The sequence below is a fragment of the Pundamilia nyererei genome, unplaced genomic scaffold (assembly GCF_000239375.1).
Source record: "Pundamilia nyererei isolate P.nyererei 1_Seehausen unplaced genomic scaffold, PunNye1.0 scaffold00130, whole genome shotgun sequence".
Classification (NCBI taxonomy): Eukaryota; Metazoa; Chordata; class Actinopteri; order Cichliformes; family Cichlidae; genus Pundamilia; species Pundamilia nyererei.
In genome coordinates, this window is record NW_005187531.1 from 297,253 (window position 1) to 324,356 (window position 27,104).

The 27,104-nt window shown below is 40.2% G+C and overlaps 1 protein-coding gene across 3 annotated transcripts in view; it reads left to right on the plus strand.

The window, feature by feature from the left end:
- The window catches only part of dnajc6 (DnaJ (Hsp40) homolog, subfamily C, member 6), a 33,289-nt gene extending 12,745 nt beyond the window's left edge, over nt 1-20,544 (plus strand). The window contains exons 3-19 of one of the 3 annotated variants that reach the window (XM_013913405.1): nt 3,146-3,195; nt 4,990-5,138; nt 7,163-7,285; nt 9,095-9,228; nt 9,710-9,904; nt 10,128-10,245; nt 11,021-11,100; nt 11,234-11,427; nt 12,161-12,187; nt 12,988-13,359; nt 13,478-13,621; nt 14,297-14,398; nt 14,514-14,648; nt 14,729-15,061; nt 15,439-15,587; nt 15,992-16,168; nt 18,322-20,544. In XM_013913405.1, coding sequence (XP_013768859.1) covers nt 3,146-3,195; nt 4,990-5,138; nt 7,163-7,285; nt 9,095-9,228; nt 9,710-9,904; nt 10,128-10,245; nt 11,021-11,100; nt 11,234-11,427; nt 12,161-12,187; nt 12,988-13,359; nt 13,478-13,621; nt 14,297-14,398; nt 14,514-14,648; nt 14,729-15,061; nt 15,439-15,587; nt 15,992-16,168; nt 18,322-18,423 — 2,584 coding nt within the window. In that variant the 3' untranslated portion in view covers nt 18,424-20,544. The remainder of the gene's footprint in view (nt 1-3,145; nt 3,196-4,989; nt 5,139-7,162; nt 7,286-9,094; nt 9,229-9,709; nt 9,905-10,127; nt 10,246-11,020; nt 11,101-11,233; nt 11,428-12,160; nt 12,188-12,987; nt 13,360-13,477; nt 13,622-14,296; nt 14,399-14,513; nt 14,649-14,728; nt 15,062-15,438; nt 15,588-15,991; nt 16,169-18,321) is intronic. The other 2 variants (XM_005743281.2, XM_013913406.1) reach the window with 2 other exon arrangements.
- The last annotated feature ends 6,560 nt before the right edge of the window (nt 20,545-27,104 follow it).

Sequence of the window (27,104 nt, forward strand, 5' to 3'; positions counted from 1 at the left end):
AGCCAGATAGTCTCTCTCCTTTTAAGTCTGAAAGATGTATCAACAATGTGTTTCATATTCACTAAACAGTTTTTCACTTTCAGTCCATTTCAAACAACCTCTGACCCAGAGAAAAATCATCGGCCCGAAGAACTGATTTTCAGCCTTGTCATTTAAAGAGATTTGTCGGGATTCTCTGAATCTTTTTGATTCGGATGTTCAGCTACTGTGTTCTGAAAAAGATAAAGTACTTTTACATCAAGGAACAATATTCTGATATGTTTCTGAAAATGTTTTACAATTTTTGCAGATTGGTAAACATCTGTCTATCTTTACTTCTCAGAAACTCTGCCTTGGTAATATGATCCTTTTATACCCAGTCTTATTACCAGCCTGTTACCAAATAACCTAATTAGTTGCAAAATGTTTCTCCAACTGTTTCTTATTAGTACCCCTTACCATTCCAGCCTTCTGTCCCCTGTCCCAATGTTTTAGAGATCTGTTGCTGCCATCAGTACAATAGTAAAAAGTGCTTTAGTTCTCTTTCGCCTCACTTTTGTAGACATCTTTCTTCTAATTGGCTGATACTCACAAACAGGAGGTTTGAACAGAAGGTGGGTGGGGCTTCTGTGCTTATAGCCAGCACCGTGTGCCTTAAGGCAGCGGTCCTCAACTCTCACGGTCCGTGAGTCATTTGGTACCGGGCCGTGAGAGTTGAGGCTTGGGTGCTACAACTCTCACAATAAATCTTCTTTTTTTTGGTTCCGGGACTGATTTTATTTGTTGTATTTGTCCACGATACCTTAAAGGCTGTGAAAATATTGTCGGACATAAACCAGTCCATGGTGCAAAAAAGGTTGGGGATGGCAATGTCCATAGCTGAAGCAAAATGTCTGAGCTTTAGCCAAACCTGAAACTCAGAATGTAAAGTCCAAAACCAGTGGGTGACGTCACTACCTCCATGTTTAACACTGTCTATGTCTGAAACCAAGCAGTCTCAAATGTGGCTCACAGGGCTTATTTGGACACTAAATAAATGCCCTCTTTATTTGAAACTCTATGTTTAATTGAAACATCCCCCATTGTAACAGTATACATATGAGAGAAAACTAAGATGTGGAATGATATATTAATGGTATGAAATACTAACATCCGTACAGGGATGATAAGTTAATAATGAATAAGCATTATGTTATCTTAATGAGCTAGCATGATTAGTATCTTGGTAAACCACAATTTTAGAAGTGAGTCCTTCAAATTATTAGTCACACACTTGCTAGACTGACTACCTTTAGATAAATTGCCCACTTGGTGGGAAAAAAAAGGGATTCAGTGGCAGATTAAACAAAGTCTGAGTCCAAAATCAAACCTTCTGACTATTTATGTGCAATTTACATCAAAATGTATCTAATCATTTTCCAGCAAGAGGAAATTGCACCAGTCTCGTCATTATCTTTTAACTTCCTGTCTGTTAGACATGGGCTTGTTTTTGATTGTGCGCTCTAATATCGACTGCATATCAACAGCTTTTATCAAATGTCTTTGTGTAACACAAAGGACTGACAAGACATTTTTTATAGCAGTCTGAAAAAACATCTGCTGGCATTTAGCATCTCCACAGTAATTAGATCAACGCTCCACCACAGCTGGAATCAGCTGGTCGTTACCGTTTTTAAATTGGTCTTGTCAGGTGTTGATAGTGGTGTTATTGTTATTAGCTAGTTGGGGGGTGTTCAGATTGCACATTAATACAATATTTTTTATTTTTCATACTGGAGATGCGTTTCTCTATTACACACAGTTTAGTTGGCTCATAATTGTGTACCTGTTTCCATGGTAATAGATGTATTATTCAGCATAGAAATAAGAAAAACCACACATATGTACACACACACAGAAGTGTTAATATCCAGCAGAAATGTCACCTTTCTGATCTCCCAGACCCGATTTACTAATAAAAGTATAATGTAAAGATAAAACTGACCTTTTTTTCCACATTAAATCGGTCAAACGTTGACTCTGCTTTTCCACTCTGGGAACAACAAACACTCTGAGATCAAAATAGAAGCTTCAATTGTGGCCCAATTACCTCATTATACAGGACTTACATGCAATGCCCTCACTGTTGGATTTAATTAAGGTTGTTTGTCTGTTATATTGTAGTATATTAGCAGTTACATTTTTTTTTTTAAGGCTAAACTACACAAACGGCCTAAATCAAAGGACACATTCACGTGATATGGTACGCTTGGTTTGTTTACAGAAAAACCCATGACTCATTTAGCAGTCTAGCTGAGAAGGACTGCATTACATAACCAGGTCTAGGACTGCAGCAGGCCCATATGGCACTCCTCCATGATCACACGGAGATGACAGTCCCAGCTAGGCCTAGCTTGCAGGATTTACACAGTAGGCAACAAGCCAACTCAATTTAATTCGCATTAGCCTACAAACCTGTCTTGAAAGATAAATGCAACTACAGTGAGCTGAGCCTTCCTCTGCTGCTGTCAGTTGTGAGATTTTCTTTTTGTGAGTCATTTGTCCAAAAACAAATTTTCGTCTCTCACTCTAACCCCACCCTGAGCCTTTTTGGCAGTGTTTCATTAGTACGTGTTTCCACCACTGCTGTGCTGGAGCACTAGTGGACTGCTTGTATGTGAGTGCACCACAGCTGCCCCCACAGTCGAAAAAAAAAAAAAAGGTCCATATGGCAGAGCTACATTTGGCAATGAAAGGCAGTGCTGCTCAATTGAAGAATTCACATATGGTATTTCTTTGATCCCAGGCAGTTCAGCCTAGAGTGGTGAGCCCGAACAAGATAACAGCTCTAAAGCCTGTTGAAGTTAATCACTTGGATATGCCTGTAATGCAGTTCAACCTGTGAATGACAGAAAGGTGGATCAACCTTTTTGGATGCTGGATATTCTTATACTAACTTTTTATATATGCATCATTTTGTCTTGGTAGCTAAATGCACAGAAACAGTCATTATGAATCTCTAACATTTCATATCTAAATCACAGAAATACAAAAGCAAGGTGATTTTGTAAAGCCTACTACAACTTATATTTTAAACATTTATTGAGATGCTTGTGGACAGTGGATATTGGTTTTACATATATGATGTAATAAAACGTGTTTTCAAAGATTTCTTTTTTCCTTACAGTTATACCAAAGGAGAGCTGGACATTGCCTACATAACATCACGGATCATAGGTAAATGTATTTCTAGCGAATGGGCATTGTATATACGCATGTGTGTAGATAGATGAACTTTAACAATGTTACTTGGACTGTTTTCCAGTTTTTTGATTGGGCAGCAATGTGCCCTTTAAAAGGCAAAGTCAGTCAGACATTTGTCACTCGAGGGCTTTATATCCCATGGTAGTCATGCTGGAGTGCAGAGCTACTCAGCTCACCTTTTTGCAATCCTGTACTCCACAGTGGGTAAAAAGACAGTTATGTAGAAATGAAAAGTTTTCACAGAACCCTTCTGTAGTCCTGTGAAAAACTAAGCACACTCTTACTGCTTCCATAGGAATTAAGACAGTAAGTAGCAGCCATGTACTTAATTAACTGAACATCAGCAAGTGTGAGCACCTCCGTAAAAGTGGAATTTGTGATCAGTTTGATGGTCTGGTGTGCTTTAACACAATACCACAGTCTTCCCAGGAGCGGGGGTCATGGAAAATTCACTCCAGGTCAGACTGTACAATTCTCAGAGTTATGTTTTGGATTCTACAGGTCTCGGTTAGCATGTTTAAAGACTGGCACTCACTGAAAAAAACTCTTTGAATGAACATAAAAAAAAAATCGATTAAATTGCTTTATTTTAGTGTTATTCAATTCTGTTATTCCAATGTGTAACATACTAGGGTTGGACCAACTTAATTAATTAATGATAAATCAACTTATTTACTGGAGTTAAGTCCATCATAATTTCATTGAACTGATCCAATCCATGCAAATTATGTTAGCCCAACAAAAGTACTTAATGCTAATAGAAAGATATTTATTTACGTGGAAATCCTTTTCATGATTATTTTAAATTCAAGGAGTCAAGAAAAAGTAGGAAAGGTATGATTACAAGGTTTGATACAGAATTTTCTTTACGTTTTTGTCCTTGACAGGTAAAACCACAATAAATAGCAATGGCATACACAAGGTGTGCGCTTTTCTTCTAACCCCAGTGATTTTCTGGTGGACTGAAATCTCGCGTGATCTCATGATATCGCGAATCCAGGCAACTAACCACTCTTACTTGATCGCATCATGTCATCTCAAGAAGAATTTCATGCAGGTTGTACAGGATTTAATTACATCAACCATAGAAACCTTAAAGAATAGTGGTGAATTAGGTAAAAGTATTCTAGAGTCACGTGTGAGGCCATCTCTGACATTTAATGCTTGGTTGAAATTGGGTCATACAACAGAAACAGCAATGTTCCTACGTACACAAGCAAATCCACAAAATTATGGCTGAAATGTTATTGCTGCTAAAGGAGGTTCTACAAGCTGCTGATTTATAGGCTGTGCTTAGTTTTGAACGAGACTGTTTAGAGTTCTGTTAAAATGGTCTCTGTCATGACTGAGTTTGTCTTAATTGCACTGTACATGTGAACATGGCGGCACGGTGGCACGGTGGTTAGCACTGTTGCCGCACAGCAAGAAGGTCCTGAGTTCAGTTCCAACATCAGGCCGGGGTCTTTCTGTGCGGAGTTTGCGTGGGTTCCCTCCGGGTACTCCGGCTTCCTCCCACCGTCCAAAGACATGCAGCTTGTGGGGATAGGTTAATTGGATAATCCAAATTGTCACTAGGTATGAATGTGAGTGCGAATGGTTGTCTGTCCCTGTGTGTTGGCCCTGTGACAGACTGGCGACCTGTCCAGGGTGTACCCCGCCTCTCGCCCTATGACAGCTGGGATAGGCTCCAGCACCCCCCACGACCCTGAAAAGGATAAGCGGAAGCGAATGGATGGATGTGAACATGTCAAACTTTGTTTTTTTCAGTGATGACCTATCCAGTTGAGTCGGTGCAGATTGGCTACCAGAACCATGTCGAAGACATCCGCTCTTTTCTTGACAGCCGGCATGCGGACCACTACACTGTTTTCAACCTATCACAGCGTAACTACCGTGGGGCCAAATTCTCCAACAGGGTGAGTGTGACTGTAGCCCATGGATCTCGATGAAGCTGTTACTCATGTAGTGGTTGCTCCACCTTTTTCGCACTCTTCATTTTATAAACATAGAAGGGAAATAGGAGGGCTTAATTACAGTTTTAGGCGTGATTGTTCCTTGATAGACTCAAACCACCCAGAGAAAAGTTTCATTTTGCTTTTTTTATCAGGTCTGTAATAGCTAAGGATTCCGATTTCATTACCGGATCACTAATTGTATGGATTATTCATTTGATTCCTTATTGAATCTCTTATAGGTTCTCATTGGGTTCTCAATGGCTCTGCTTTGAGAGTTACCACCATCACTAAGCAGAATATCAACCGCATTACATTCAGGCAAATTAATTGCATGCTGTGTGGTTAAATGTTTGTGCGAATTGCAGGTATTTTCTCTCCTTGTTGTAATCAGTGTTAATTTTGTGGTAACACAATATTACATAGAATATTTTGCATAAAGGTAATGCAGTACGTTACTTAAATATTTCAAGGTTTTCAGTAAAATGACCTAAAATGCATTGTCTCATGAGTCTACTTTAGAATCATGAACAGGTAGAAATGAAGACTGCAGCATGACAGGCCATCAGTTTGTTACCTGTGGAAGTTCAGGGTCTGGCTACTAGGCTGGGGTCAGCAGTTGCTCACTTTTAACATCAGCCTGGATTCTTAGCTGCCTTAGTGTTAACATGCTTTCTGTGCAGGTACTTAAAAAGAGCTGAAGTTGTTTTAGCACCATAATTCAGATGTTTCTGTCCTGAATGCAGTTTGCCATTACCATTGAGCTCTCGTCCTTTTGTGTGATAAAAATAAAATGAATGTCCATATCAACGCTTTAGACTGCACCGCAGTTTTTCTCCTCCAGCACAAAAACTGATATCAGCACAAGTGCAAGAGGAACCGATAAGCACAATCAATAAGCATAAGTAGATAAACAATTTCATTGAACTACTGTGAACCAACTCTCTGCAACAGCCGGTACTTGAGTCCTATTCCTAGTCATTAGTTTAATGCTAAAAAAGTACATTTTTTCTTTCTTTTTTTAAACTGAGAATAATTTTTTGAGTTTCATAAAATTGTTGTTCAAACAGTATATGAAGTATCCAGTGTCATCAGCTGGTTTGTGTATAACCTGTCAATTTGGCAGTCACCATTTGGTTTTTTAGAAGCCAGAACTGACTACATTTCGACAAGAAGGTGGAAAGTTTTTTTACAAGCTAGATGGCTAACAAAACCAGAGCATGGCTGCATCACACATGACATCAGTACTTGCTAATTTGTGCTAACACATAAATAAATGGTAGAATTTTACTCTTACCAAAATAACAAAACAGGATAGTTTTTTTTAAATATACAATTAACCCTGCAGCAAGTTGAATAATTACTCAAAAAAAAAATCTCACAAAATACAACAAAACTTCAAACACCTTTGAGAAATCCAGTGTAATGATGCAAATTAACTGATGCAAGGCCTAATAAGCAGCTAGCAGCGATCAACCTCATCTGGCTGTTCCTGAAACTGCAGTTTTTGGTATTTCAGCACTCATTTCATTATTCAGAATTTAATTTGTGTTACGGCTAAATTACCACATTTGGAACACACAGTTTATTGTATCTTATTTTGCTTTTATGGTTATGCTTATCTTTCAGCATCGAGACATTTCCGCAGCTAGGTTTCCTATTACTGCATAGAAGGCACATGTGGGAGCTAAGGAGTCAGGCTTGTTAGGAGTCATGCTTTGTTGTTAACATGGTGAAGCTGGCCCCCTGTCTGCATTGTGAAGTCACTGTATCTTTAGCAGATGACTCATCATGGCAACTGGTCTGTTGTGTTGCTCTGCTGCTGCAGTGCTGTTACTAACTTCCACCACTCCCCTTTCCTCTCCTCTGTTCCTTTTTCCCCAACCCTTTCCTGCCCTTTTATCTCTCTGATCTGCCTCCTTTTTTTCTTTTTGCTGGAATCCCTTTCCTTCTCCCTCCTTTTATTCCTGGCATCTACTTCAATACAGGTTTCAGAGTGTAATTGGCCTTCACGCCAAGCACCCAGCCTCCACAACCTGTTCGCTGTGTGCAAAAACATGTACAACTGGCTGAAACAGAATCCCAAGAACGTCTGTGTAATCACATGCTCGGTAAGGAGATGCACATACATTAGCCCTATATTAAATTCTTCATCCTCCTTTGTATAGTTGAATTTATTAAGGATTCATATGAAATTATTACTAATCATTCTCCCATGAAAAACAAGTACATAGTGAGGTACTTTTGATTGTTATGTAAAGGGACTTGTTTTTGTTGGTCCCACAACACATCCGTTAATTTTTGAGCTGTTTGATGTCCTGTGACCCACTTTTGAATCAAAGCAGAGAGTCTGAAATAGACCGAAGCATATTTAGTGTCAGAATCTTTTTGTTGCCCTTCCAAAACATTTTGCTCAACAATGATATTGGCATCATTGATTACATGTCAACTTTGCTTTCACATCAAATGAAGTGCTTCCAAGACACGGATCTCTAAAGTCTGAAGTTGTTAAATGCTACAACAACTGCTCAACAGATTTCCAAACATGACTCACCTTCTTTTTCCACATCTACATAAATTGTTGGGTCTGTGTTTCCACAAGCCCCGCTGGTTTAGAGACTTATTCATCATGAAGAAAACAAGACAGTCAGCGATCGATCGATTTACTTGCAAGGGAGGCGTCGTTGGTATCTATCACAAAATGACCCCAACGACGGCTTCCGCTTGCTGCCTTTTATTGGGACGACAGTTCACACAATACACATCACAGCAAAAGCACCACCCACGTAAAACCCCCCAAATGGTTCTAAGGCAAGGAACTGTATGTATATATGTGTGTGTGTGTGTAAACATCTGTATGCATGTGAGAATGTGTGTGTGTGACCTCCTGCTGACCAAAAGGGTCATAAAAGCAGGAAGCAACACCACAAGAAACAGCTCTTCCAGATAGGATGTATCTGCAATAAAACACTACATCCCCCCAGAACCTCGAGAGGCTGGGGAGGGGGATAAAAGAATTCCTTTCATCACAGAGTTAAAACAATGTAGAGATGGTAAGCATAAAAATGACAACATTTAACAATTCACTTTAACATAAATCAAAACAGTTTTGCAAAAGGGATCATTCTTCCAGATAAAGGCTATGTTACCACCCAGATCAGATATCTCCTCTTCCTCTTCAACGGCTGTTGCCAATCCTTGATGCTGGAGTAACAGTTTTTTTTCTCCAAATACATTCCCGCTCGGAGCTCTTCAGACTGCTCTGGTGGTCTCTATTATTCAGCCGTGTGAGCTTCCTCACTGTTGTTACTTAGCAGGTGGTACTGAAAAGAAAATGAAAAGCAAAGAAGAAGAATATTTCATTTTTGCATTTTGGTCTGTGATGTTCAGTAAAAATGATAGAAGTCATCTTATTATGCTTATTGCAGAATGGTGTATTCTTTGGTGTCCTATTTAGGCTTATTGGATGAAAGGCACTTTTAGTGCGTGGATCATCACACTTTAGCAATATCAGCCACTTGCATTAGACACATTTGGGAATTCAACCATATCTGACTTTTTCAATAGAAACTGAGTTTCTGTTCATTGGAATTCAGTGACATGACTACTATAGACTGGCATGTGCTGGGGCATGTTATTACCAAGTCATTGTGGGTTTGGCTTTGCCTTGGCAAACTGCTCCTTCTTGCATAATCTTCACGAAACCCTTCCTTTTTTTAAAAAGCTGTGTTTTCACCTCAGTTAACAACAGTGTTACAGTATCCATGTAACCTGAAATGAACTCAGAGTCAGTTCATATGTATGAATAGACTCATAGAAAAATAATACGTGTGTTTATTCAAAAGAAAAAATCCCCAGTGGCTCAAATTGCGGTTATGATAAGATGTACATGTAATTTTATCTTTCTTTTGGGTTTTCAGGATGGTCGCGCTCCTTCAGGTGTTTTGGTCTGTGCCATGTTCTGCTTCTGCCACCTCTTCAATAATCCAGTTCCTGCCATGCAGCTGCTCAGCGCCAAAAGACCAGGTTCTGGCCTCTGGCCTTCACACCGCAGGTTTGCATCAGTGAACATTGGGATGTGAATGTGACAGAAAGAGAAGAAGAAAAGTGGGAGCCTTGTGCTCGGTTGTCGTCCTTTGGTTCTGCTGATGTTACATTCTTCAATGTCTAATAAATCTGCAGTCTATTTTTCATAGATAATGAACATTTACCACTTCTAATAAAGAATCACATATTAAATGAGGTCAAAACACTTTCACACTTAAGAAGAAGAGCACAGTTTCAGATCATATGCTGTTGCAGGCATAACATGTTGAAATATACATACAGCCATCACTGAAGCCAACAGTTATTAGTTGTCTCAGCATAAACATAAACTCTTGATTGCTGGGCAAGAAGAACCACGAGTCCGCCTGCCATACTTGTAGAAGCTAACAGTCGATGGTTGTGCAAGCGTCTCCTCACAAGTGACAATTAATGCATCATTCAGAGTGCTGAAAATTGAAAACTGCTGTTTTTGTTTTCTCTGCCTGCAGGTACATAGGCTATGTATGTAGCATGGTATCAGAGAAGCCTAGCCTACCCCACTCCAAGCCCTTGGTGATCAAGGCCCTCACTATGAGTCCCATCCCCTGTTTCAACAAGCAGCGTAGTGGCTGTCGACCTTTCTGTGACGTTCTCATTGGAGAGACGAAGATCTTCACCACTGCACAGGAGTATGAAAGGATGAGGTAAGTAACATTAGCGAGATTAATAAAAAATTCGACAGCATTGAACCGCAGAGAGCACGGTAGCGTTGCAGTTCTGTATTGGAATAGAAATGTCTCAGAGATTTTATGCTGAGTATGATATGAATGAAAGTAATCAAAGTGTCATTATATCCCCTTCCTTTTTCTCACTCTGTAACACTTTCCCTCACAATTACACTTTGCTGCACCTTCTCTGCACGCCTAGAGAGCACAGGGTCCAGGACGGCAAGGTAGTTTTCCCTCTGGGTGTAAGCGTACAAGGAGATGTTGTGGTTTCAGTCTACCACATGAGGTCAACCATTGGAGGACGACTGCAGGCCAAGGTATGCTTCTGCTTAGTCTGCTTTATAAGATAAAATGTCGATAAAATCAACATCTCAATCAAACTAGCAAGCAGCAAACTCCAACTAAGTCACAGTGACAGTATTGGAACGATTGCGGTGATAAGATCATGCTAAAGTATAAGCCATTGTAGAGTTTCAGGTAGCTTCAACAGCTTGTTGTGTCTCATTGTTACATTGTTTAAGACAAGAAGAAGCTGGATGAAGGTTTTTGACTTAATGATTTACTTCATTTATAGAAATATGCAGATTTACTCACTCATCACTGCTGCAAGAAGCATTTATGCACTATTTATGCTATTTTTGGTTTAGTTTGGTCCAGGTGTTTCATCTGGGTATTATTGTCTTTCAGTAATCTTATGACAGATTATTGGCACATAGGTGTACATCACCATGCGTTGCATTATAATAATATGTGCATATGTAGCTTAATGACTTCATTATTTTGCTATATAGCACATTAGTACTAAAACCTAGATCAAGAGTACAAAATAATTAAAAATCCATTCAGCTAAAATGGTTAAAGTGGGCTTGTCTTTTTTTTCTTGAACATTTTTCCTTTTATTTTGTTTCTTTTACTGGATTTTCTTATTTCACCTGCTTCTATTTTATTACATGACAAAGATTTATCACATGCAAAACTTGAACATAACACCTAAAAACATTGCAGAACAACAGGTAAGGGGTAACTGACTGCAGGAGAGTGCTGATAAAATATAATGTAACCAACAATTATCTTTGTTCCTGCTTGTGTTAGGTATCCAACACACAGATCTTCCAGATTCAGTTCCACACTGGCTTCATCACTCCTGGAACCACTATGTTAAAGTTTAACAAGTAAGGAAAATCTCTTACAAAAATCGGGGAATTCTGGTTTCTCACTATAAAAAATAATATTGCTAGACTTCCACTCTGTTGATTGTTTTACCATCTCAATTTTCTTTCTCACACATATTGATTTTCCTCTCAGACCAGAGCTCGATGCCTGTGACTCTCCAGAGAAATATCCCCAGCTCTTCCATGTGATATTGGAAGTGGAAGTGGAAGGGGTGGACAAACAGAAAGACCTGACACCACCATGGGAACAGTTTCCTTGTAAAGACTTGAGCCCAAATGTGCTCTTCTCTGGCCACCAGGAACATCAGGATGCACTGGCGATTGCTGGTAAAAATGGGAGGGTTTCACTGGGGCAACAACTGGTGTTCAGTCTATAAAATACGACACATTAAGTTTTCCTTTTTTAAAAACTCAAATCAGATGTTAAGTTTAGAATCAAACATTTACTGCTTTGTTTAAAACTACCAACATAATTAAATTAATGCAAAAATTTCCCTGTTGTGGGATCAATAGTCTTATCTTATCTTATCTTGTCTTATCTTATCTTATCTAAACTAAAAATCTTTAGCTAAGAACTGAAAATGCTGAAGCAAAATGGGTTAGCTGCTAGCAAATTAGCAGTTAGCTTGACTAACAAGCAATGTGGAATTTTGTATTGAAAATGTTTTTAGTTGGCATTTTTGCTTGCTTGTTTTGTTAGCCTTTACAATTTGTAATCATACCTTTTCCTAAAACCAATTATAATGCTACATTAACCTTAATAACAAACTCTAACCCCACACCTGGATTGACTTTACGTAAGTTTACCTGGTACCAAAATAAAGATTAGGCAAAGAGAACTTGCTACTAATTTTTTTTATGACTTATTTTAATATTTATGAACCAGCCAGCACGACATTAAAGCCATTTGCCTAATATTGTGAAGATCTCCCTCACCTCATCATACGGATGTTTGGAAATATTTCCAATAGCAATGTTAGTGGTTTTATTGTTGTGGCTAATCAATTTACATTAACACATAGTCATAAAAACTAATGTGACTCATTTTTGTCCCTGCAAGATGAGATGGAGGGCTTGGATCTTGAGGGTAAGACGGTAGAGGAGATCACAGACCTGCTAGAGGAACTATACTGTGAGCGTAGTTACCCAGGGTTTGCTTCAATTCACTCATGCTCTACCCAGGAAGATTTTTTGTTATTGGAAAATCCATTTGGTGGTTTCCAACTGTGATTTGCATTGATTGAATTGAAATTTAGCCCATTCTTGTAGCCCATGATGTATCATTTTGGTAGAAATATTTTGTCCTGTGTCTTGTATAAACACCAGTCTTTTAACACAATTTCCATAACATGTATGCCAGCATTTTTTTTCCTGGGCATACAGAGACAGGTTTTTAAGGGTTTTTTTTATGGATATGGAGAACTAGAGGGGAAAACTCATAGTCCCAAAAGGAAATAAAGGGAAAACGTGCCTGGGGAGTAAACAAATCCAACGTTAAAATGTTCTACCAAAGTGAAATATTGCTTTTGATTTATACAGCTGTTTAATCCCATGTACAAGCTTCTTTTTTTTTTTTATATCATATTCTTTTACGTTGAAATGTATCACATTTAAGACGTTTTCTCCAACTAGCAACTACTAGCTAGAATTTATTTGCAGACTGTGTGTATGTTTGCAACCTCGTAGCACAAATAGCTGTTCTGGCTGTAGAAGCAATGACCTGCGTAGTTTACCATCATCCTCTGCTTCACTCTTGTCCCTTTATATCTGAACCTCAAATTAATTCCCTTTGTCTGCTTTGTTATCTCTTCAGTCATTGCTTTGTTCGTGATTGATGTGTCTTTCTCATGATACTCTTTTCTGTTTTTCCCATCTCATCATTTTCAGAGCCAAGTCGGTCCCACGGAGGTCCAGACGGTCGGGTACGTGGCGAGGAGAGCGAGCCATCGGATGATGAAATGCTTTCTCTCTCCAGCCAGCAAAGCAATGCCAGTGCAGCCCATCAGAAACCTGACCTCCCAGCTCCCACTTCTGCCACCCCTGCTCCCGCCGAGGAAGTCGATCTTCTCGGCCTCGATGGTGACGAGGTCAACCGCCCGTCATCTAAGCCCCCATCTACAGCAGCTGCAACCACTGACCTCCTAGGGGACTTGTTCGGGGGCCCACCTCAGTCAACCAGCGAGCCTCCATCTGCCCAGTCCACTCCACACAAAGTTGCCCCCAACACTGCCTCACCATGCCCATCACCTGCCCCACCAGGTGAGAAGTTTGAAAAAGCATTTCCTTTTAGGTCCAACCTAAAACTAGACTTCAAATAGGCACAATTACTCTTGCAATTTACATATATACAATAACACTGGTGGATGGTTCTCCTCAGCATTTGATCCTTTTGGGACGGGTCCGATGCCTAAACCTCAGGACGTGATGGGTTCATTCCTCGGACCAGGTAAAGTGGGGCAGCCAGACCCTTTCCTGCATGCTGCTCGCTCACCATCACCCACCCTGCAGCCTACAAGCCTCGGTAAGGCATGCTACTTGCTGCTCTGCTGAACATTTTCCCAAACCATCGTTTTGGGTGCACTTAAAGCATTTCAAGAGCCTGAACCAAATTAGGGTAAGGCATGTTTTCAGATATTTGCAAGATGCCACTACGATAATTTCCCTTCATCTGTGCGTCTATTTAAACTGACACCCAAACACGACTGCTGAGTATATATCCATTTTTAGCTTACTCGCACATTTTTCTTGTATTGCTCATGTAATGTATGATTTGTAATTCACGAGTTTGCATGCTGTATGTGAAGTGTTTGCAGGTCATCTTATTGCCACTCCATAGGGATTGCGCAGCTTGATTTTTCAACTCCAGCACAAGCTCCTACTAGTAATCTTTTCCTCAGCTCGCAGTCAGTATTTTCAACTTTAAACATGACAAAACAGTTTTTCTTAACTTCAGGTTTACACTTTTTATACTTTGAGGATTTAGGGCATGATGTGTGCATGAAGAAGAGCCTTCTGGCTTCAGTCTTCTGTGGACAATTTTTAGTTAGCAACTATAAATTTTGTTTCCACACCCACGAAACAACAGATCTCTGAAGCTCAGTTCTGTTGTTATTTTATTTGGCTTAATGTTTTCGTGTCCTTCAATTCCCATTTTCCGTGTGCTCCGCCCGTGACCGATGGTTATGTGCTTCAACAGGTCGGAGTTCCCCCGTCCCACCCGCCACCCCTACTGTCAACATTCAGCAGCAAAACGCCATGGGAGCATGGGACTGGAACAGACCTGCTACCACGAGCACAGGTTCTCCCAAGCACACAGCCACACATACATACAAGCAGATACCACACTGTTTGTAAAACACGTTGGCATCAGTGTCGTTTATTTTTCCTGCTTTGCTGATGGCCGATTCATTCAGGAGGTTTTGGTATGGGCAGTCGGTCAGCCACTACCAGTCCCACTGGCTCAGTCCACAGCACCCCCACCCACCAAACCAAGCCAAACACTCTGGACCCATTCGCTGATATTGGCAACCTGGGGGGAAGCCTTGGAGGTGAGACGCTGGTAATGCTCCTAAGTTCTTAGTATTTTTGCTACTACCTCGCATGCCATAATCTCTGTCCTTTTGATCAGGAGGCTCTGGCTTCTCGAGCAAGCCCACCACCCCTACTGGAACGGCCCCTCCCTTTCCTCCAATGGGCTCCCCATCGAGGCCTCCGCCATCTCCCCAGCACACAGGAGCCTGGCAGCCCCACGCAGGAGGCACTTTCCCCTCGTGGCAGGCTGGTGGAAGTGGTGGAGGGTGGCAACCGCAAGGACAGGGTCCTGCTCCGCAGCCAAAGCCCAGCCCCAGCCACACTTCCATGCCGCACACATCGCCCCAGAATCGCCCCAATTACAATGTTAGCTTCTCCGCAATGGGAGGAGGCTCACCCAGCGCAGGGGGAAAAGCACAGGCTGGGATGGGTAAGCTCGACAGGCTCATTGTTACGCTCCAAATGTTGTGGCTGGTCAGTTGGGGTATATTTCACATAAAAGGACATTTTTCTTTTAAAACAAAATAGAGATTACACTTAACTTATATTTCAAAATATAAGGTTTAAAATTTTTATTAAGAATTGTGAGCATTTTGAAGGTTTTAAGGTTTTTTTGTTTGATTTTTAAAGTTAAATGTTTAACAAAATATCTGCAAACATTTAGAGACAGTGCCGCATTTTTTTATCCATTAAGATTTTCATGCTGTGCACACATACATTGTTCTTCAGCTCACCGTATAGTAATTAGTACATTTGTTGCTTAACAAGTATGTATTCTGTCTTTGTGTTTGTCTGCCTCTTTGTCAGGTCCGAAGCCCAAACCCTCGGATGCCAACTTTGACGACCTGCTGTCTGCTCAGGGCTTTGCGGGGACCAAAGAGAAGAAAGGGCCCAGGACTATAGCAGAGATGAGGAAGGAGGAGATGGCCAAAGAAATGGACCCTGAGAAACTAAAGGCATGAGCTGTTTGTTTGAAACTAATGAAGTTGAACTAATAAGTTTTGGTTCATTGTGTCTGATTACAATTAGTTTTTGATGACATTTCGCTTGGTGGTGGTCGCCTGTTTATCCAGTGTAGCTCAACAGAAGCAGTTCAGTGATTCCCAAAAGTAGGATAATGTACTCGAAAACCTTTGGCTGTTAAACTTTTTCTGTTTATTTCAGAGTTAATGAAGCGTCCAATGTAGGTCTCCCATGACCAAATTTTGGTTCATCTAATTGCTCCTTTAAAAGCTTTTTTTTTTTTTTTAGATAAAACCAGAGCCAGAACTACTGAAAGCAGTTATGCTAATAATTGTTTCAAATCAGGTCCTCACTGGTTATTGGCTCCCCTCCTCTGCCTCCCTCTTCTGTGCCCTAGATTCTGGACTGGATAGAGGGGAAAGAGCGTAACATCCGTGCTCTGCTCTCCACCATGCACACTGTGCTTTGGGAAGGAGAGACACGCTGGAAGCCTGTGGGCATGGCTGACCTGGTTACTCCAGAGCAGGTCAAGAAGGTCTATCGCAAAGCAGTCCTGGTTGTTCACCCAGATAAGGTGAGACAGAATTTGTGATGAATGGGATCTTTATGCTTCCTGTATGGATGCAGTAATAGGAGGCATATCCATATGTACAGAATAAATCAAATGCAATAATGAGACATTCTTTACTTAAAAGCAACTGAAGGTAAAGTCAGATGAAAAAATAGAGACTGTCTTTATTTTCACTTTCTTCTCCTTATATCAGGCTTATAAGCAGGGGTGCACATAAGTGGTCTGCAGGTGCGAATTCGCTGTCAAAATAAAAGACGCGCACCAGACAAGAAGTTGCAACGCGTGTTTGCGTACATATAAAAGGCATTGTTTTTGTCTGCTAGAGTGGGATTTTCACGGCACATTCTGCACCACCTCTCTGTGCATTGTTTGAAGCCAGCTCACCTCCTACAACCACTTTTCCGAGAATATGCGCTTCTTTTGCAGTTTGGACTCCTTCTGACATTTCTTTGGAGGTGGAGGAACACCAAAGTAATTGCTTAAAGGAGCTTCTTCAACATCTTTAAGAGTTCTAAACAAATGTCTGTCCTCCTCCAGAAAATCTTATGTACGCAAACGCGCGTTGCAACTTCTTATCTGGTGCGCATCTTTTATTTTGACAGCGCATGCGCCCCTGCGGACCACTTATGTGCACCCCTGATTATAAGCAATTCTGGATGTGATGTGGCCATGTTGTGACATGAAAATGATAATGAAAATAAAAACTGGTTTTAAAAGAAAAACATAATTCCTCACAAGCATGCATATACAGGGATGGAAAAGGAAAGATTTGACAGCACTTTGTGCCGTTCTGTAAAAAACTAAGTACAACTCCTATTGCTTCTATAAGAATTAAAGGGGTAAGTAGCAGCCAGATGCTGATAATCATTTGCTTGAGTAAATGGTCATCAACAAGTTTGAGCACCTGTGTGTAACAAGACGTTCTGCCCGTTTGCTGGTCTGAGTCATCCATGTGTGTTAACACAATGCCACAGAAGGAGACACCCAACCAAATTCATCCCAAACTCAGACCATGCAGTGGTCAGAGAAATTCTGTATCAGAAAAAAGATATATAAAGTACAACGCAATATCTGGCAAAATCAAACACAGTGTATCACCACAAACAGCTCATACTCATAGCAACTGATAAGCACGGTGGTGGAGGGGTGATGCTTTGGGTTGTTTTGCCGCAAGATGACCTACGAACCTTTATACGAAAAATATTCTAGGGTCAAATTTGAGGACATCTATCTAACAGCTAAAGTTTGGCCAAGTACTGAGTCATGCACACACAGACATGCAAATTTAAAATGAACAGACCGATCACATAAATTTAGACACACACACACACACACACACACACACACACACACACACACACACACACACACACACACACACAGTAGTGTCTGTGTGTTCAAAGTGCTGGAGGATGAAGTTTTTGCATATATGATGTTGCAACAAGAAAACAACCAAACCAAACTAAAAGTATGTGTGAGCGTGTGGACAATATAATGAAATACAAAGATATCTGAAGCTCTGCACTTTACTCTGTGAAGTGAAGAGTCTGTTAGCGGAGAGTGCGTCACTCTCAGACTCTCAAGCCAAGCCAAGCCAGGCCACAGCTTTCCTTGTAATCCACTTAAAGATACAGCTATGCAGTACAGCAGCTACCATGTGGTCAGCTGAAGCATTAGGCAGGGCCTTTCCCACTGCACCCACTAAAACAACGCAGCTTGGCTTAACATGGACTCTTATCAGAATTAAACATGTGATTCAAGTTATACCTGTAAACATCCATCCATGCAGGGATGTGTGTGTATCATAGAAAGAGTGGGGTATACTTCCTGACTCTCAGCACTGAAAGACAAGTTAGTGTCTTACCTGAATTTTCTGTAACAGTGAATAATATAATGTAAATGGCCTGTATTTGTATAGCGCTTTTCTAGTCCCTAAGGACCCCAAAGCGCTTTACACAACCAGTCATCCACCCATTCACACACACATTCACACACTGGTGATGGCAGCTACATTGTAGCATGTTGACATAATGCTCGAGTAAAGCAAGCTATGAATGAGAGACAAATGAAGTGGGAATCCCAAAAGGCCAACATGTCTCAAATATGCTTTACTTATGGGTTCATAACTATTGTGTTTTTTCTCTCCTACTTCGTAGGCGACGGGACAACCATACGAACAATATGCCAAGATGATTTTCATGGAACTAAATGATGCCTGGTCAGAATTTGAGACCCAAGGACAAAAGCCTCTCTACTGAATAAAACGTAAGGGGACTTAAGGAGGAGGAGATGATGTCCCTGCTGATTCCATCATCTAACCCTTACAGTGTTACCACCTCTTGTCCGCATACTGCAGCCACACCCTGCAACATCTGCCTTTATACCCATGCTTTAACTCGTGTCTCTCTTCTTGCAACAAAAACGCAGAACTTGAGTGATGACAGGCTATAGAACAGCCTCCCGTGCCCGGACTAGAAGCTCAGACGAACAGCTGACTCTCTGTAGCTCTAATATCCATACTGTATGTATGAACCATCCCATTCAAAAAATTAAAAATCACTGGGACGTCAAAGAGACGGATCAAAACAAGGTGAGAGCTGTTGATCTGGAAAAAGAAACGCGCGAGAATAAACTGAGCAAACATTTGTCAGACTGCTCTTTGCGAGAGCTTTGGAGCATGAAGAAGTCTGTGAGGCACAACAAGCATTTAACAGCATTCAAGCCATTTTTTTTGTACTGTGAGCGAACACTGAATTCAAGATCAGTTCCGTCATATCAAATTCAGTTTTCACACTATTTAATGTCCCTATAAATAACAAACACAAACAGCAGTGTCAAGTTAAAATAGGCTGTTTGGAGGTGATTGGATTAGAAAATCTTGATCAGAGGTCGAGTTTCACCTTGAAGATGTCGTCTGCTGAGTGTAGCTGAGGAAACAAAATTAGTTAAAAAAAACCAGTAACACAATAACTTGACTTGTTATGTGACATATATGATATCATGTGGAATGGTTTTGTTATGAAGAGGTTTAATAAGAATTGGTGTGTCTGATATCCTGAAGCCTTGTGGGGAACTGGGGATTGTATGTTTTAGCATTAGCACATGTACAGTTCCTTACATGAAGCACCTTGAGGCCTCGCACACTCACTCATATAATAATATATTTTTGCTTTACATCTCTGTGAAAGCACAAACTGATGAATCGAATCGGTGCAGCTCTCAAGGAAGGCAATCCATGAATTAATTTATTAAATCGCTTTGTTTGTCTTTAAAATATTGGTTCAAATTCAATCTGCTCGTGAGAAAGAGTTCAGGACTTTGAGGCTGTTGTCTTAAAGACTTTTAATGTCTGTCAAACACAGTCGTCAGCCAAAACAGTAAAAACCACTGGCAGGTAAAGGAAATCTGATCACAGTGCAGCTCTCTGCTGGGAAACATCAGGCAGTTCATGAGAATGTGACGCCCTTAACATCACACCTATCCTTCAGACTCCCCAGATCCCCCACGTCTGATCAAGGATCCATGGGACGCACTCTAACAGACGCCTCCACACAACCAGAGGACTCAAAAGATTTGCCTCTGTCCCAGTGCCAGAGTTTGTAAGACACCCCAAAACATCCCATCTTGATGCTCTGATGAGTCAGAGCTGTTCTAGAGGGGAGCCTGCATTAAATTAGGGAGGTAGTTGTAAGGTTGAGACTGGGTGGGGTAATCTCTGAACCACAGAAGTGACACTAATGTGCTTAAATGCAAACCATCAAGAACGCAATAAGAGTTCTGTTTACTGTATATCACTGTTTCACGTCAGGCAGATCATACTGTGTTTCATCAAAACACTGATTTACTTTTTATTGATTTGTTTTGTTTACTTTTTACTTCATTTGCTACACGTTTATTCATAATCAGCATAAAAGAATGGGGTATGCATTAGAAGTAGTGAACAGCAGTAGATGCTGCAGCTGATGTGTACTAACCTAACACAAACATTTGCTGATTTTGGATGCATTTGGCCCCTTTTTACGTGCAATTATTCACAAAATCAGTTCTTAGAGCTAAAAGCATCTCATCATTTCAGAGCAAAGTGGAGAAAACGATAAAATATGCAATAACTAGAGAGGCAATGATCAATTTCTTTCAAGCACATGAGGTTTTCACAAAACACTAATATGTTCCTACACGATCCCCAGAAACAGTTTAAGCTGTTTCAGGGTGAAACATTTTAGGCTGTTTAGGTTTATTCTTCACACACAAATTGAGCCAAGTGTTTACCTTCTCATGCTCATGAGCAGTTGAAGATCCTGACACTGTTAACTGTCTTCATGCTCTCTGATTTGCATAGTAAGGTCAAAGGTGATTTTCTGTTGGCATCATACTGTCATTTCCCTGGATTTCATTCGTCCAGTTTGTTCATCTGCATTAAGGATGCTGACTGACTTCTGACCAGCGTAAGAGAATTATGTGAGGTGTGGTTTCATTAGCTGGCTGAGGACCCCGAAAGGATCCCAAAACAAGTGTTGACTGGGCCGTCGAACAAGACTCCGGGTCTCAGGCTGAAAATACTGAACTTTAATCTGGAGGTGACTGCTTTCTTTGTCGTTTTACAAGATATGAGAAGTGTGTAGTATGTGTCTATGCTTTATTTACACTGAGGACCTACATGTGAAATAACCCTCATAGGCTCCCTCGCTGACTGAATCTGCGATCTTACAGCTATGTTAAAAAGCTAACCTCTATATTGTCGTCAGTGGATGTGTGTTGTTTGAACTTGTGGTATGTATGGAGGAGCTCAGAGTTGGATACAGAGTACTGTAAGTTATGTGTTTGCCTGTCTCCTGTTCAAATATTACTTAAGCTGTGTAAAAATTCTGTTCATGTTGTTCTTTTCAGTTCTGTTTACGGTTACAGGATGTACATAATGATCAAGTGCAGCGCACAGAAATAAACAGTAAACAGAAACCGGAGCAGGGTGAGCAGCATTCCTGTTTTTATGTCTCGCTTGGCCTTTGTCTTTGTAACCACTAGAGGGCTGCATTGTACAGCACATGAACTATATGTCATGTTGAGCTGAGAGTCCCAGTAAAAGGATGTGGTGCCACCCTCATGGGGTCTGTTTCTGAGAGTTTGGCCAGAAACATGCACATGAGGACCCTGCTGGTGGTGATGTGCTCCTCCTCGCCCAAAGGAGCAGATACCAGTCTTGCTATAGTCGAGTCTCTTATAACTGCGTATCTTCTGGTTTTCCCTCCACACTCTTGATACTGTGCCTCGAGACACGGCAAACCTTCTTTTGACAGCTGAACTACCTGTGCAGCCGTCACAGGCTGCAGGTGCAGCAAGTTGTAAACATCTAAAAAAGACCTTGAATTTATTTTTATATTTATTCTTTTTCAATCTGAAAGAAAACCTGTCAGAGTAAGAAAGGAACGCTGCAAAGAAAGGAACCCAAGTTAACTGTGCTGCCATCTCCACCCTATAAGCACTTAGAAGAATATTAATTAATATGATGGTGTACTGCAACTTTAAAAAGGCTTTTCTCCTCACCAGCTTATCACCATCATGCACTGGCTCACAGTCAGGTCCCGAATCTCCAGTAAAATCCTTCTCCTCACCTCTAAATCCCTTATGTGATCTTGTTCCCCAGTGTTTATCTGATCTTCTCCTCCCCTGCACCCCAGCCTGGATTCTGCTTTCCACAGATAAAGATACAGATACTCTGCATCCCTCTACACCAAACTCCAATCTTTTGAGGACAGAGCCTTTCATGCCCCCATCCCCCACCCTCCTGAGATGTCAGGCATTTGGGCTTTGACTTTTGACCAGAAAGCGACCTTCTTGGGTTTCTTGAAAGGCCCTTAACATACAGACTCACAATGGCAGCAATCATCAATGTCAACTTGTGGCAGTGCACGACTGCTCTGATGCTAATGAGCCATTACAGTATAAGCTGTGGCACAACACTGCTATTTGCTACTCGTGCTCCAGCCTCTCCGGCTTTGTTACCATCTGGGGCTGATAGTTCTCCCCTTGGGGCCCAGTTTCGGGAAAACATGGCTGCGGTGCCAGCGTTAGATTATCCAGAAGGAAATTTAGGGTAATTGAATATAATCCCCCCCCAATCAGTGATTCATTGTAAAACAAAGTTACTGCTGGACACAGTTTTTCCTTCTTCCAACTCGCTCTGCTGACAGTGCTGACGCACTTCTCGAGAGACTCCAGTGCTGATGGATGTTTACCATCAGCACAGGCCGATGTTTTATTTTCATGATATCCTACACCATTAAACACCAGCCGCATTTGGGTGTCAAGCTGTTAGACACACACAGAGTTTGAAAAAAAGAAAGAAAAAAAGCTATGAGCAGAGGGGATTTGGATGAAATTAGAAATGAGTAAGCATGTTTGCACCACAAAATGATCGCTGAGAAGAAATGTATTTAATTTATAGGAATCAGAATACTTTATTGATCCCTAGGAAATTATTATAGGAAGTCATTATTGCAAGCAAATTGACTGTATGAGTTGCTTCATAATCTTACTAGTTGAAGCTGTTTTGAAATGTAATCCATTTGCCCTTTTTCTATAATATGGTTGGACTGTTTGCACCAGTCTGTGGAAAGAGGTGCCAATCCTGTCACTGAGCCTGAGCACCACCAAAATAGTTTTGTTTTGTTTGTTAGCCCTCTGCTTAAAATTTATTATATATAAATTTAATGAATGGAGCTCTGAGAGAGGTTTCCCATTATGTATGGAAAGTAAAGTAACCCCCAGAGTAAGAAGACAGTCTCGCTCTGGGTTTTAATAAAAGTGTTGTCTTTTATTACAGTTAAATGAACGTAAATCCAATTTTTCTGCCCACAGAAAAGCCAGCTTGGTTTCATCACAGCTCACCTGCTGCTGAAGCGAGTCTCATCTCTTTGTTTTTTGTTATTTGTTTTATTGGAGTTCGTTATTCACTCATCTTTTTGTGAACAATGTGAACATTTCCACATTCAGTGTTTAATGCACCCTGTAATTCACTCTATATATAAAGAGGCCAAAAGATCCGCTGTTTGCTGCGAGCCTGATTCACACAATCAGATTATCTAGATTTTAGAAATGAAATGAAATGAAATGAAATATAAAGCCAAGGTAAACACTGACGTGCAGTTCCCAAAAAGGGGGTCTTAATCATCTTTCTAATATAACCAACATAAACCTGGACTGGCCACAAATTGCTCTCACAAAGAGACTGATGGTAACAAGGGAACATTGTTTTTCTGCATCAACGATGAAAAAAAAGTAGATTGGTCTGTGGCGAGCACTGTCGTCAGTTTAAAGGATAAAACTTATTTATGCTGGAAACTCCTGTGATGTCAGGAATGGCTGGAAAAACAGGTCGTGTGCTGCTTTGTGTAACTAAATATTGTCTTAAATGTATTTAAGACAACTTCAGAATTGCACGAGCACAGTACGGACTGTGATCCAACTGCCGCTTCCTGGGAAAATGTCTCTAGAGATGCTATTCCCTCAGTGTGGGAACATTAGAAGTACATAAAAATATCTTTTCACATGGCCTTTCCAGCCAGTGGTCAACAAACAAAAATACTAGGAGCTTAGAACTGGTAGAGTCCTTTTTTTTATTGAGCTGATTAGTGGATTTACTGTTAACAATATTATATCATATTTAAGACAATATTATATTTAAAAATTAGTACTATATTTATTTATTATATTTAACAATATTATATTCAAGGCAACATACAATAAGTATTGTCATTTACTAAAGTTGATTCTATTGAAAAATATAGTGGAAAAGGATCATAAAATCATTCATTACGGAAAAAATATGAATAAAATGTGAATGGTTTATATTTGTCTTGAGATAAATTGCTGTAAATATGATTTTCATGTTAATGTAGACAAATTTTTAAATACGGTTGTGAACAGTAGTTTACGTACACATGACGGGCATCAATAGGCGCAAATGTACAGCCTACATCTTTAATGACTTTAAAAAAACAAAGGAATGGGGAGTTTGGATTTATTTAGGATTTTCTCGAATTTAAACGGAGTCAAAAGTGTACATACGTGATCAAATATATGTATACATCCCCACTAATATTTGTCTAAATGTCCCTCAGCAAGCCATCGACAAGCTTTTGACATCATTCTGGCTGAATATTTGCCCACTACTTTGATGTGCTTCTTGGCAGAATTGGCAGAGTTCATTTATATGTACTGGTTTCCAGCAGCTTATATTAGCCTGGTTAAGTTAAAGAAAGAAAAACGTTTTGATGCATGTTTGAGATCACTGTCTTGTTGGAAAACCAAGTTGTGTTCAAGTTTTAACCATCTGATCTGAAGTGATGCAGAAGAATTTCTTCATTATTTTATCCACTTTGTACATTGTATCAATAACACTGGCAGAAAAACAGCCCCACAGCACGATGCTGCCACCGCCGTGCTTAACAGCTCGTACAGAGCTCTCAGGTCTCTAAGCTTCAGCTTTACTCCTCCAAACATGTCAAAGTGGTCAAATAGATGAACTTTTATCTCATCTGACTTTAAAACCTTTCTCCAGAAAAGTCTTTGATCAATGACCAATTGTCTTTGATCAGTGGTTGTTGATCAATGGTCACAACAATTTGCATATTAATGATCAATTAATACAATGGCTGACCTCACAGCCATTGTGTATTCAGTGGTGCTGGTTTCAGTCATTGTGCAAATGTCCTGTTTATATGATTGGGGAAACCTGCAGTCAACTGAGAATGAAGAAGTCACTTGGATGAGTGACGAAACGTTTCTCCCACAAAACGCTACGTCCAGACGAACAAATAAACTTTAGGAGATGTACTTACCTGGATGACTGAGCACGCATCAAGACACTTTTCTCCATATGGTATTTGCCTTGTTCATCTGGACAGCGTCAAATTTCAGTAAAGCTTAAAGATGCCGAACTTGGAACAGGGACTTCTTACTTGGTCAGCACCTTCTCATTTCAAGCCGGTATAAAATTCGCATCACTGTGGACAGTGATGTTGGTGTTGTAGTTGTTTCAAGTTAATGGTAGGCTGCGGCTTTTGAATTACTGCTCCTTGCTTCTTACACTACCTCCAAAATCTTTAACTTCACATCAGATCAACAGCATCATTTTTATACTGGCAAAGAGACACATTCAAGTGTGTATGTGTATATACTTGAGGCTCTATGTATACTTTTGATCCCGTGTGGATTTGATAAAAATACAAAATAAAGTCAAACTTGTCCAACCAGTTGTTGTTTCTTAAGTTATTAAAGGTGTATGCTTTACAAATATTTCACTTACGAAAAAGAACAATTCAAAGAAAAAATTAAAAGCCCCAAATTAAATGTCTGTAAATGTGACCAGATGTACAGATAGCACCAGAATATAGATTTTTAGCTTGTTCACTGCTGCCAGATTTATTCTGTTGATAATTAATGAATCACTGGAGTCATTATAGTGAGACTAAATTCCAAGTGGTCAAGTCAATCAAAAGCAAAAATAACAACCTCAACATGCCATGAGTGTCAATGTACGTCAGTCTAATGTAAACCCCAGTGTTTCTGTTTCTTGTAGCCAAAAATAATTTTCATCAAGGAGGTGAGAAAGTCCAGCTTATCCATGTTTTTAGAGTTCTTTGACTTCTGTGAACTTTGACCCTTTGTTCCATGTCCTCAATGAACTGTCCTCAAGTTTCTTTGTTAGTGGAGCAAGTGTGTAGCCAAGAGGCATGTGTGGAATGATTTGGTGAGTTATTCTTCACTTGTTACATTAGTTGACGGTTCTTTTTATGTTTCTCTCATACCCTGAAGTTCGTTATCACTCTTCCCTCATATTTTCCGTTCATAAATGGTTATCTGAAATCCCCGTGCTACAAGCATCGACTTGAATGAAAGGAACATTCTGCAACACATCCTGTCTGATGCAATAAGACTGTAGAAAGAGAGGGAGGGTGTGTGTGTGTGCGCATGTGTGTGTGCGTGTGTGTGTGTGTGTGTGTGTGTGCCTATTAGTCTCTCACTCACACAATCAATGTGCACGTGCGCGACAGATGAATAGGAATGTCTGGTTTGCATAGCAAAACACTGAGATATTGCTGCCTGGGTGTTAATTTCATACATCAACAAGAAACAGAATATCTTCTTTTTTTCAGTCTTGTGTTTTTTTTAATGTCTTTTCTCCTCTATTATTACTGACTGATTACGAACACCATCTTTATGTACGACAACTGGAGACTGATCAACTTTACACATACTGTGCCAAGCGTCAGCTTTATCTCTGAAAACATATCAGCAGAAAACTCAAAGATAAATCTTGTGTGCATTTTTTTACTGATCACATCTGGTTACAGGAAGCCAAGCCATCGTAGCACAACAGTTGCCAAGATTTTAGGCTGTTTTAAACACTCCAGGTGTCATAGCGTGCTATGGTGTCGACCCCATAATGCTGCTGGGCTCAGCAGAGGTTTGTTGTCTTACTGGCAGTTTAAAAATAACACTTCTCTCCCCTCTTTGGCTCTGCTGCCAGCTGCAGCTGTGATGGAAATCAATTGAACTATAATAATAACTTTTACAGGCAAATCTCCTTTAAAATAGCACAGCTGTTGTTGGGGTTTGTTGCCACTTGACCCTGATGTTTTGCTTTCCCACTTCTTACAGTTTTTTTTAATTGGTTTGGTACTATTTTCACAACTAAAGATGTGCATTTTCAAATCTCTCAGTACAAAACTCACATTTGATCACATTTGTAACACCACTAGACATTCTTTCAAATCTGATGTCATGAGTTCATTGTATTTGCACATATTTTCATTCCACTTAATCATTGTTGCAGAACATATGATCATTGTGATATATTCTGAGAACATTTGCTTTACTCACCCAAACAAAACAGTAAGATCTTTTTTCAACGTAGTACTTTTACCAATCATTTCATTCA